Consider the following 13,264-nt stretch of genomic DNA (forward strand, 5'->3'; position numbering starts at 1 on the left):
ATTTTATATTTCTTACTAAGACATATTTAATGACTACATATCAATCTATTGAACATAGGACAATGTTCTTAGTTATTTTTCAAGTATGGGAATTATCAACATTAGGTCATTAAAAATTGAATTGTGAAGAGATGTGTATATCACAGTTAACTATTTTTATATTTTATATTTCATATAACTTATTTATTTCTGAAAATTTCACCTTTTCAGTCTGCTTTCTTATTTTTTTTTTAGGGCCCTCCTGAATTTCCACAGCATACACCCGGGCCTGTTCCCAACAACTTTAGCCAGCCCCCTCGACTTCCTCTTCAAGATCAGTGGAGAGCCCCACCTCCTCCTCAGGATCGAGATCCTTTCTTCTTAGGAGGTAGATCTTTATCTACAGTGTAGAGAAATTTGCTAGTAAGAATGCCTGATTTTTCATACTGTGGCTATCTTTTCAGTCACTTCAAATATTGAAAGTGGATACTCTTGGTTTCTGAATAATTAAATGTTTTACGAAGGAGGAAAGTATTTTTAGGATATAATTAATGAAGCAAACTAAAAATAAGAGGGGGAAACTCCAATTTCTAATTTGTTTTCAAACATTCATAACCTGTATCTTTGGGCCGTATTAAGGTAGTATATAAAATTGAGTGTGTATTTGTTGTTTTTTTTTTTTTTAGAAGTGGATATGCTTTGTAATCTGAAAAATAACGTTACTTGTATCACTATTTAATTTCAGGTGAACCAAGGTTCCCAAGTCATCTTTTTCTGGAGCAGCGAAGTCCCCCTCCCCCTCCACCTCCTCCCACACTTCTTAACAGTAGTCATCCTGTTCCTACTCAGAACCCTTTGCCATTCAGTCAGCCTGGACCAGCATTTAATCAACAAGGACAGCAGCCAGGATTTCCAAGAGAAAGGCCTGTAAGACCAAACCTTCAGCCTCCAGGCCCTGTGGGGATTCTTCACTTTAGCCAGCCAGGATCAGCAAATACCCGGCCTTTTATTCCTCCTAGACAACCCTTCTTGCCTGGCCCAGGACAGCCATTTCTACCAACACATGCACAGCCTAACCTGCAGGTACACTTCATGCATAAAACGTGAAAAGAGAAAAGTGTACCTGTAGCTTTGATTCTGTCCTTGGTTTAATAAAAGGGAATTTTTAATTTTTATTTAAGCCTAGTCACTTGGGGAAATTATTTAAAGAATGAATGGTTTTGTCTTAAATGTTTAGTTTATTAAAGAACATTGTTGGTATTATTACTAGCAGGAAAAGAAATGAAAAAGAACCATGTTTTAGGAAATGAAAAAAAGTTAGTACTAAGAATTTTGAAAGGATATACTACTCATCAGAATTTTAAGAAAAGAATTTAATTGCTCATCATTGGAAGTTTTATTCAAAGGTTTATGCCAGTGAAATAATACTCTTATGTTTTTGTAAGGTTTTGTGATAAATTTCATTGTGCAGAGAAAATATGATTTCTATTCTCTCATTATTTGAAAGACTTGAGTGCCCTCTGCTGATGGCATTATGTTTCATGGACTGATTTAAATAATTATGATATCGTTCGTCTAGTAGATTTATTCTTTTTTAAGTTTACTATTAAAATACGTAGTGATGTTATTCTGGAGTTTACTGTTTTAAAATACATGATTTAGCAGTGCAGCTCAGGGTAGACTATGCCCCAGAATTTCCTTCTTATTTAGAAATGCCTGGAATATATGGCTAACCTAAAATAGGAAATTATTATTGCTATTTAGGGTGTTAAAGTAAGAGAAAAAAGGCTATAGGTTTTATTTTATAATGAAATGCTATTCATAAATCTTTTTTATAGTAATGTTAGAATATGGATTAGTATAAAACAAATAATACATCCCATCACCCATAAGCTGTCAATGCTCATATTTGACCATCTGATTATTTTTTTTAGTGTTTTTGTCATGCATGCATTCTCATAACTGATGCTCCCCATTCATTAATACATCATTAATATCTTTTCACTCTGTCAATAAATTTTCTTTCAGTACATCATTTTCAAATGCTCCAGGGATTACATTTTATGTATACAGTAAATGGTGCTACAGGGAAATCCTAGAGGTCTTATTATTACTTATTTAGTTACATTCTTTGGGTGAATTCCTGGGTTGAAATATTTAAGGACAGATAAGAAATTTAAGATTGTAGTTTTTAGAATATTACTATATTTAAGGTCATGTTTTCATCAAGCAAATCTAACATGAAATTTCATTACCATTTAAATTTTCTTTTGTGTGTTGATGTTTTCAGGAAAATCATTGAATTGGAATATAACTAGTATATATGCATTTATAAACTGTTGTTTCTCTTTCTTTTGAACCTGAAGGGGCCATTGCATCCTCCATTGCCACCTCCACATCAACCTCAGCCTCAACAGCAACAACCTCAGCATCAGCAGCAGCAGCCCCAACATCAACCACAGCATCATCAGCACCAGCCCCCACTTCAGCCCCAACACCAGCCACCACATCAGCCTCCACATCAGCCTCCTCCCCAGCATCAGCCTCCTCACCAACCGCAGCATCAGCCGCAGCACCAGCCTCCACATCAACCCCAGCAGCATCAGCATCACCACCACCTTTCTGTTCCTCCTCCACCTCTGATGCCCATGTCTCAGCCACAGTTTAGGCCTCATATGCAGACTACTCAGCCTCAACCAAATAACAGTAGAATGCAATGCCCCCAACGCCAGGGCCTAAGGCATGTGAGTATCAGACTGTATTTTACTGCTTCCCTTGGGTATCTTTAAGTTACAGAACTTTAGGAGAATTCTTTAGATTAATTAGAACTTTTTCTAGTTCTTAAATTGATAAAACATAGTACTATATCTAGAATAGGCAAGTATGCAGAGATCAGAGTTTATTAGTATTATCAGGGGTGAGTGGGACAGAGAATTTGGGAATATTTTGATTGAGGGATACTGAGTTTTTGTTAAGAGTGATGAAGAAATTTAGAAACACTGATGATGATTTAGTAATAGTGTTTTATTATATACATTGCACCACAGTAAAAAAAAAAACCCAACCAACCAACCATGTATTAAACACACATTTTAAAAAGATTTTTTTTAAATGTAAACATCTTTTGAGGGAAGAAAAAGAAAAAAAACGCATGAAATGTCTTACCTGTAGAAATAAGTAACATCACCTTTGGTGCCTTAAAAAGATGCATTAAATATTACATACTTTAGTATCTCCCCTTCCTATATCTAGATCTTTCTGTGGTGATACCAGCCAGAGAAACCTGTTACTATCAGGTTGATTCAGACTCGGGTGTTACAATGGAGGACTGCTCTGGAGGGTTTTCTTGGCTAGAATCTTTCATGGAAGCAGATTGCCCAGCCTTTATGTGTGGTGCTCCTGCACAGGTTCACATTGCCAGGCTTTTAGGTTACCAGTTAGTCATAAACCATTCACACCACCGAGATATTATTAATTAATAGATACATAATTTAGAACTATGATCTCACTCTACCTTTCCTAATGGATTATTTTTTATGCATAGATTATTTGTATACTCTTATCAAATAAGTGAGTAAACCAGTAATAATTTATAGGCTGCCTTCTATTACCAGACACTAGTGTTTTCAGCTATTTTACCCTTAATTTTAAGCGCATTTCTCAGACACTTGGTATCTCGGTTTTTCTAATACTTGCCTCTTCCCTCTCCTTTTTCTTTCTTTTCTTAAAGTAGCACTAAATTTTAAAACTAAAATGATAGAGAAGAATGGTGTTTTATATCAGAAAAGAAAGTTTGTAATCTAGATTTTGTTTTGTTAGAATTATGCCAAATCTGTTAGGAGCTTTGATAAATATTTGAATGATATTGAAGCTAAATTCTTCCCTCTTGTTAGCTCATTTATCTGTAAATGTCTAGCTGTTGGGTCTTTTAACAATTCCTAGGATAACGTGACTGAGGATGTCCAGGGCTTGCTTTTTGTTACACCATTGACGTAATGCTGGAATTTTCTTGTTCCACCTTAAATTTTGGTAACTAAGTGAAAGTGTCATTACTTTTAATCCAGGTGGTTCTTTTTGGCTGCCACCATCATTTGTTGCTTTTACAAATTCTGTTCAGTTCAAACTGCTCACCTCTGGGATTGCAGTGCAACTTTTTGCCACTATGCCACCAGATTCTCTGCTGGAAAAGGAGGGGCAATCTCTTCCTGTACTAGTCAGATCTGATTTGATAGTACACACACACACACAATAATTAAAATATTAAAAAAACCCAACAAATTCTGTTCAGTATGTCTGTCCTCTTAGTAAATCTCATGGTTTTGGGGGAGCTCTGGTGCTGTAGTTTGTGGCACATTGTGCTGCTAATCTAAGGTGGCACCTCTCTGGAGATTTGATTTCACCAGCAACTCCTCAGGAGAAAATGGGAAATATCCTCCTGTGGGATTACAGCCCTCAGGAATCTGCTCTAGCATCAACTCTGAGTCAGCTCTGACTTGATGGCAGTGATCTCAGTAGTGTATGGTGAATGTAGCCAATCTTTAGAAGCACCGGCTAAAAGTAATACTGGTGCAATTTCTGTAGAAGATCGTATGATTTATTTACCAGCTAGAGTCTTTAAAGTATACTACTACATCAGTCAGGGAATATGTGTATGAGCAAAAAGTATTTACTGATTAGAATGGCAATTGTTATCCAAAATAGAAGTATAGTAGTTTTGCTTTTATTTAACAATTTTCCTTTTTAGACTTCTTTTAATTAAGTTTCCAGTTTTAATTAGAATTTTTTTTCTTATGATAGAATACAGCTTCACAGAATGTAACCAAACGTCCAATTCAACAAATGCAGCCAACTGCTCCAAGAAATAGTAACTTGCGTGAACTACCAATAGCCCCATCACATGTCATAGAAATGAGTAACAATCGTTGCTCCTCCACACCTGCAGCTCAAGTAAAACCTATTCTAAGCAGCACATCGCCACCCACGAGATCGGTGTTGGGTTCTAGGAACATGCAAGGAAAGACTGAAGTGAAGGTCAAGCCTGTGAGTCCTGTGCTTCAATCTAAAGAAGAAGCAAAAACGGAACCAGAGGTGAGACACTCTATTTTTGTCCAACTGCTTTGTTACAGACAAGAAGCCTTATAACTGACTTGAATTTCATAAATAGTTTATCCTCTAATTATTCATTAGAATCCTCTACTTCTCCTCCCCATCCCCTTTAGCTACATCTTAAATTGGCTTCTGTCAACCTAATAGAACTGTATTTGTGCAGTTGTTCTTAATATATTTAAGTATCCACACATACTGGAAGCTAGTAAACTTTTTGTAAAAGACTTCCTAATAATTGTTTTCTTCCTTGACTGTCTCTGTTGTAGCACAGAAGCACTTACAGATAATTCTTAAGTGACTGGGCAAGGTTCCAAGTAAATATAATTTGCAAAGAAAGTAGTGGGGTACGTTTGGCCTGAGTGCTGTAGTTTGCTGATTCCTGACATATATGCTGTAATTTTGTACTGTTGAGTCAGAACCAACCCATATCTGACTGTCCAGTGGGTTTTCAGAAACCATTAATCACATGGAAGAAGATTGTCCATCTTTCCTCTGTGGAGTAGCTGATGGATTTGAATTGAGGAACTTTGGGTTGCCAGTGCATCTCCTTAACACTCTGTTACCAGAGCTATCATTCATAGATTTATAGTTTTTTGGGTCTTCTTGAAGATAAGACCACCATTACTTTTGGTGTGTAAAAAGGTGTTTGGAGTTATGGTTTGTTAATTTTATAGATACAGATAGTTGATGTTTACGTAGATATGTTTTAAACTATTCTAAGCATAAATAGCGTATATATATGTTAGTGTTTTATGTGTTTCAAATTATCTTGTTTACACCTAGATTTGGTTTTGGCCTCTTGATTTTTTTTGTTTGTTCTTTGATGAGGGCATGAAATTGTATATGCAGTACTGGTCATGAAGTTTTTAATTAACTGTTGTTAAATATAAATTTAAGCTATGCCTAGGACCAACCTTTAGAAGGCATTGGTCTCCAAGAGAAAAAAAACAGTGTAATTAATAATACTGTACAACAGATAGTTCATTTCTGGACTCTTCCTTAGAATTGGAGTACGAATATTAGACAATATCTGTAAGATTTAGTTACTAACGAAACAACATATTCTTTTGTTGTTGTCATTGACTCAGTTTTTACTCACAGCAACCCTGTGTACAATAAAATAAGATTTGGCCTGGCATTATGTTTTGCTTTTGTTGTTGTTGTTACATACTGTCGAATCAGAACTGACCCCATAACTGACCCTCCAGTAGATGATTTTTTTAAAAAAAAATTTTACTATTGTGTGTGTGTGTGTACCGTCAAATTGGATCTGATTGGTACAGGAGGAGATTGCCCCTACTTCTCCGGCAGAGCATCTGGTGGATTTGAACATCGTACCTCTGGGATTGCAGTGCAGCTTCTTGCCACTAGACCACCAGAGCTATCTTCCAGTAGATTTTAGAAGCAGTAAATCATGTGGGAGGAAATTGCCCATCTCTCATAGAGCTTTGAACTGTGTGCTTTGGAGTTGGTAGCTCAGCTCCTTACCATTAGGCCACCAGAGCTCCATGGCTTTATATCTAGTATAATTTAATGGTTTACACCACACAGGAGCTCCTAAAAATACAGCCTTTCAAATGACTTGTTATTTGTTAGCCATAGGAGGCTAGGTAAGTGGTTCACCACTCAGAATTCTCAAATTCCTTTTAAAATGAGAATTAAACAAGCCCAGGCCATGGTAAGAAATTAGTGCATGGGAGTTATTAATGCTGTAATTGTTGTTGGTTGTCTTTGAGTCGACTACAACTCTTAGTGACCCTATAAACAATAGATATGAACCTTGCTCTACTTGGCACCACCCTCATGCTCAAGCCCGTTGTTATCACTGTGTCAGTCCAGTTCATTGAAAGTCTCCCTCTTTCCTTGACCTGTAACTTTCTTAGTATGATGTCTTTTTTTTTTCTTCTGAGAACTGGCCTCTTCCTGACAAAGGGTATCACTCTGTTTGGATGCCCCAAGTGTGTGAGAAACAGGTTCACCATCCTTGCCTCTGAGGAACATTCTGGTAGCATTTCCTTCAAGACAGACTTATTTGGGTATGGTTTTTTTTTGTCAGTTTTGGGGGTATTCTGAATTCTTCTGCAACACCACAAATCATAGGCCTCAATTCTTCACCTGTCATTGTTCTCCACTGTCCAATATAGATGAATAGGAAGAAAATGAAAATTCCATGGCATTTCAGAGAGGTTTGTGACATTTCCAAAATGTAACATGTATTTTGAATTCTTTTTTTTTAAATTTTGAATTCTTGACTTCTACTACTGTGAATGTTGCTTGTGGATCTAAGTAAAATCAAATCATTGACAACCTCAGTTTTGTTTCCATCTGTCATGATGTTGATAGAGTCCATCTGTCATGATGTTTTTGTTCTCTTGATATTGACATGTAACCCATATTGAGGTCTGTAGTCTTTGATTTCCTCCATCAGATGTTTCAAATCTTCTTTGTTCTGTAAGCAAGGTTATGTTATCTGCAAACACTGGATATTGATGTGTTTTCCTCCAATTCTAATGCCACATTCTTTCTATAGTCCAGCTTCTTGAAAGATTTTGCTCAGAATACAGATTGAATAAGTGTGGAGAAAAGATATATCCTAATGTATAATACATTTCTTTATTTTAAACCATACAGTGTCCCTTTGTTCTTTTTGGACAATTTCTGATTTCTCATGAGCACCCTTAAATGCTATGGATTTCTCATTCTTCTCAATGTTATACCTAATTTGTTAAAATCTACACAGTCAGATAGCTTTGTATAATCAATGAAACACAAGTGAACATCTTTTATCCAAGGTCCATCTCACATCAGCCATGATATCCCTTGAATATTTGACAGCTCCCTGCTGATGTAATAAGCTGTTCTTAAAATAATGTTAAGCAAGATTTTACTTCCATGTGATGTTAATGTAATTAATTGGTTGATAATTTTCATACTCTGTTGAATCACTTTTTTAAAATAGGAACAAATATAGATCTCTTCCAGTCACTTGGTCTTCCAAATTTTTTGGCATAGACTGGTATCATATTCAGGGCTGCATCTCTTTACTGAAACACCTGAATGGTATTCTATCAATTCCTAGGGTGTTATTTTTTGCCATTGTCTTCAGTGCAGCTTCAGTACCATTGGTTCTTCATCATATGCTACATCCTGAAATAGTTTGGAACCAATTTATTTTGGTTGTAGTGACTGTGTATCCATTCCATCTTCTTTAGGTGTTTCTTGCATTGTTCAATGTTTTGCACATAGATTCTTTCAGTATTGTAGCTTGAGATTTAAATATTTTTTCAGAGTTTCCAGCTTGAGAAATTTCAAACATATTCTTCCCTTTTGATTTTCCACCTCTAGCTCTAAGTATTTTGTTATATTATGTTGCTATGTCTTATCAAGTTTCCCTTTGAGATCTTCTGTTAGCTCTCTTAATTCTGCTGGTGTCCTTCTTATTTTGACATATTTTCATTCCAGTGCAAGTTTTCAGAGTCTGTTCTGCCATTTATTTTGGCCTTTTTTCCCCCTCTGTCTTTGCAATGACCTTTTGATTCCTTCATGGATGATATCTCTGTCATCTCCCAACTAGTCTTGTCTTTGATCATTAGTATTCAGTGCCTTAAGTCTGTTCTTAAGATGATTTTTAAATTAAGATTCAGAGTCATATTTTGGTTCTCATGAACTTACTTTCATTTTTTTCATCTTACATATAAACTTACATACGAGTACTTGATGGGTCTTTTTTTGACTGCTCATATTGAACTTCTCCAATTCATTGCATAGATGTCAGTCTTGATTCTTGTGAGGTAAATGTGTAGGTATTTTGTAAGTATTTGAAATGAATGAATTTTAGAAAGAAAAGCATATAAATTTTAAATGTATATAAGATTTTTTTTAAATTTATATATGAATTTTCTATAGAATATTGTTAATTCAGAGAGTACATATAATAATGGCATGGGGTATTTTTTTTTAGATAGAATGAATGTCTTCCTTTTTACCTTATATCAGTTGCTATTATTTTTTTTTTACTAATTTTTTTCTAATAAAGTGTTGTTGTGTGCCCTTGAGTGGGAACCGACTAATAGCTGACCCTCCACCATGTTTTCAGAAGCATTTATTCGCGTGGGAGTAGATTGTCCATACGTCTCCCATAGAGTATCTGGTGAATTTGAACCATGTGCTTTTGGGATTGCAGCACAGTGTCTTACCAGATGACCTAGATCCTAAGGCGTTCTGCTGCTAACCTAGAGGTTGTGTCTTTCTGGAGGTTTGAATCCACCAGAGAGAGAACAATGGGAAGGATACTCTCATGTAGTTTGTAGCTTCTGGACACTCTCTCATGAATCAACTGTGAGTCAGTCACACTTCAACTGAAATGAGGTTGAGGATGATTTACTGATCTAAATTACTTGGAACCAAGTCATAGCTGACCCTCTGTTAGGCTTCTCTGAAAATCTTGTCTAACTCCACATCAATTGGAGGGGAGTATTAAATCAGAAATAATAGAATAATATTGAATAAGATCTTATTAGAAGAAGGGTAACCTGTTTCATTTCCAAATCAATGTCAGAAAAAATAACCCAGATTTACTAACTGGGTTGGGGCAGTTTGTAAAAGCAGTTTTTTACTCTAATCTTCTGAATACTTTTATATAGTTGTATAAACTGTTGTTTGTTTGCTGTGTACTGTTGAGTCAGAACAACTAATAGCTGACCCACCAGTGGGTTTTCAGAGGCAGATAATTGTATGGGAGGAGATTGCCCATCCTTTTTTCACGGAACAGCCAGTGGTTTTAAATTACTTGGCTTTGGAATTGCAGTGCAGCTTCTTGCCACTAGGCTACCGGAGCTTCTGCATATATGTATTTTATATAGATTGATGCTTTCTTTGTTTGGGAAAACTGATTGTATTCAGAAAAATTAAGTCATACACATTACTTTTATAGTAACAGTAGCCAAAATAATATGACAAAAAGGACCTTTTAGTCATACCAGTAGATAACTTCTGACTGTTACTTCATTTTGGAATAGTTGATGTGTAGGCTTTTGAGGGTGAAATGGGACTTGCACATGCCTATAATATGGAGTAATTTAAGAATGAAAAAGGAATGATTATAAGTAAATGAATGTCTTTAATTTATTTGCTTTTAATTTTCCTTTCTCATAGACTAGCTAGAATTTCTTTTTTAAAAGAAAAATCTATTTGCGTAAGTAAATGTGGTTTATAGTCTTACACTTATGTAACTGATAATTATAAAAGACAAATCAATTTAGATGGCAATCTTTATTAAGTATTTATGTCTAGATTCCTGACATTTTAACTCTTTCTTGTTGACTTCTTGTTGATTGCCTTCAAGTTGAGCATGACCCATAGTGACCCTCTGAACAAAAGGCCTGAAGCTTTTCTGTAACAATCTATATTTATCAAAGTTCATAGAGTTTCTGGAGGCATGTTGTTTAGGAAGTGAATGCCAATCCCATTGGGGTTCAAAAGCTATATATAAGTGAAAAAGGAGGAATCAGTCCAGAATTCTCCTGAGGACCTGCTGGTGGGTTCCAGAAGCCACAGAGGCATGCCTCTGTGAGTTAATAGCACAACTCCCTGTGGACTAGAGCCTTTAAACAGTGCCTTTATTATTGTTAAGTGCTGCTAAATTAGAACCTAAGCATAATTTACCCTCCGAGGGGTCTCGGGTGGGTAGAGTGCTCAGAGGAAGTTGCCTATCTTTCTTCTGCAGAGCATCTAGTGGTTTTGAACCATTTAACTTTGGGTTGAAAGCACAACTCCTTACACACTTGCTCACCAGAGGTCACTGGCCTTACAGCTTGCTAATATGCTTATAGCTGTTTGCTGCAAAATGGCTTACTTGCTTAGGTTTTTGAGCTGTTCACTTCTTACTGCTTTTCTGTTTTTTTTTTCTTGAAACTGTTTCTTATACCTGTATTCTTGCCTGTGTAACAACTTTTGGTTGTGTTATGTACTACTGAGTCATAGCTGACCCTGGAGTAGCAAGTTTTTAGAGACAATCACGTGGGAGAGGATTTCCCATCTTCTCATGCCTTTGTGTTGACATCGCAGCATCTTATGTCAAGCTACCAGAGCGCTCTTTATAACAGCCTTTTTTGGCCTTCATATTTGCCATTTCAGATCTATACTTTGAAGTTTGATAATCTATGGGAGTTGTCCACAAAATGTTTAACAGATAAGCCCTGTGTGAGGAATCTATCCTATAAGTTAAATGCATGGACTACAAGATCATAAACTCATTCTTCAGCAACATTTTAATGTTAAATTTCCAATACTTAAGGTTTATTCAGGGTGGATAGGATTACTTTGTAATAACAACAAGCTGAATTTTCACTAAATTAACTGCTGTTCTTTTTAGAAGGATTTGTGATATAATTAAGGATACATATGATTGTTTTTAAACAAATACATTATTTTTTAAATTCTTAAGATTTTTTTAAGGGTTGGACACTTTTTATAGGAATAGTCAGATCTTTTTAATTTATTTTTATAGTCTTACAGAATGATTTGGGCTAAAGTGCTGAAAATTCCTTAAATGGTGTCATTAATATTCCAATACTGCAATTGGCAACATTTTGATTCTAAGGAGAGTGCATGAGTTCAAGGTCAAAAAGATTGACTTGTGCTGTTCATTATAACCAATTATTCTGTGACAAATGAGTTTGAGATCAGGCTGAAAATTCTGTGAGAAAAATCAATAGTTCTAATCAGGGCCTTTCAGGTCATTTACCACCATACCTTTTGTTAGTTTGTCAGAAAAGAGCAAGATAAAACCTCTGTGACAGCGGGTACCTCCGTATTGTTGCTATTTCCATTTGAAACATATTTTGATATCTTAAATGAATAGTTTAATTGGTTTCAAATTTGTAAATGAGTGGAAATTTACATTATTTCATTCTTTAGTATTCTGATAAGATTTTCCAAATTAGCTTTAGCTGTGTGATTTATTTTTTTTTTTCACTTGAGGAAAGAGTTTCACTTAAAGTCTTTAAGTGGATTTTGAATTACTTCTCTCAGATACGGAATTAAAGGATCTTTGGAAATATTCTTGCTTGGTTTATTGAAATAGATGGTGTGATCACCTTGCCATAGGCTGCAAACTAAAGCAGCGTGTGTTCTCTGTTGTAGTTTCCTGATGAGGATGAAGAAACAAGGCTGTATCGTTTAAAGATAGAAGAACAGAAACGGCTTAGAGAAGAAATCCTGAAACAGAAAGAGTTACGACGGCAGCAGCAGGCTGGTGCGCGAAAGAAGGAGTTACTTGAGAGACTTGCCCAGCAGCAGCAGCAGCAGCAGCAGCAGCTTTACACCCCCCAACTCCCAGTAGCAGAGCAAGAAGAACGAGCATCATCACCTTCACCCACCAACGGTAACCCACTGTTACCCTTTCCAGGTGCACAGGTCAGACAAAATGTGAAAAACAGACTTCTGGTTAAAAACCAAGATGTTACAGTTTCAAATGTTCAGCCCAAAACACCAAGTTTTGTACCATCTGGTGCTAATATGCCGTATCAAGGACAACAGCTCAAACCACTGAAACATTTGAGACAGGCCAGAACAGTACCTCAAAGTCAAACTCCGCCGTCTCTCAAGGTACTCCAAGTGAAACCTGCTGACGTAGAGGAATTGCCACCCTCACCACAGACTGCCAGAGTGGCTTCTGTCCAAGGCCGGCCCCAGGAAGTCAAACCTGGAGTGAAAAGGACAGTCATGCAGCGGGCAAACAGTGGTAGTGGAGACGGGCCTCACATCAGCTCCAAAGTCAGGGTGATTAAGTTGTCAGGCGGGGTAAGTTTACCTGCTTTATGAATGCCTCTTCTTGTTTGTGTTTCCCTTTCGAATACCTTGATTCCCAGAGAACATTACAAAAGAAAGAGAAATAAACGTGCCTCTCTTATAATCCTGTACCTCCTTGAAGTTGATAGAAGAAATGTCATTGCATATTGTTTAGAGTGGGGACCCATATTTTTTTAGTTGCGTCTTTTTAAAAGATCAATAGGATAATCCCTAAGTTAGCCATTCCTGTTTTTATAGATGCTTGTGATAGAATTATCAAGTTTTTGTACAAATAAGATTTCCTTTACCACAAAACAAACAATTTACTGCGTGTAGCTTTAGAGTTAGTGGCGAAGTCCTATTTGTGTGCTGGGTTGGCGGGGTGGTG

The 13,264-nt window shown here is 36.3% G+C and overlaps 1 protein-coding gene across 1 annotated transcript in view; it reads left to right on the forward strand.

Moving 5' to 3' along the window:
• RBM33 (RNA binding motif protein 33) overlaps positions 1–13,264 on the forward strand; it is a 212,209-nt gene that overhangs the window by 145,455 nt on the left and 53,490 nt on the right. Inside the window, exons 11-15 of the mRNA XM_006887685.1 lie at positions 235–367; positions 719–1,062; positions 2,346–2,723; positions 4,777–5,067; positions 12,229–12,888. Of these exons, the coding sequence (XP_006887747.1) occupies positions 235–367; positions 719–1,062; positions 2,346–2,723; positions 4,777–5,067; positions 12,229–12,888 (1,806 nt within the window). The remainder of the gene's footprint in view (positions 1–234; positions 368–718; positions 1,063–2,345; positions 2,724–4,776; positions 5,068–12,228; positions 12,889–13,264) is intronic.

The sequence above is a fragment of the Elephantulus edwardii genome, unplaced genomic scaffold, assembly GCF_000299155.1.
Source record: "Elephantulus edwardii isolate Elephantulus edwardi_28Jun2011 unplaced genomic scaffold, EleEdw1.0 scaffold00060, whole genome shotgun sequence".
In the NCBI taxonomy this organism is placed as follows: Eukaryota; Metazoa; Chordata; class Mammalia; order Macroscelidea; family Macroscelididae; genus Elephantulus; species Elephantulus edwardii.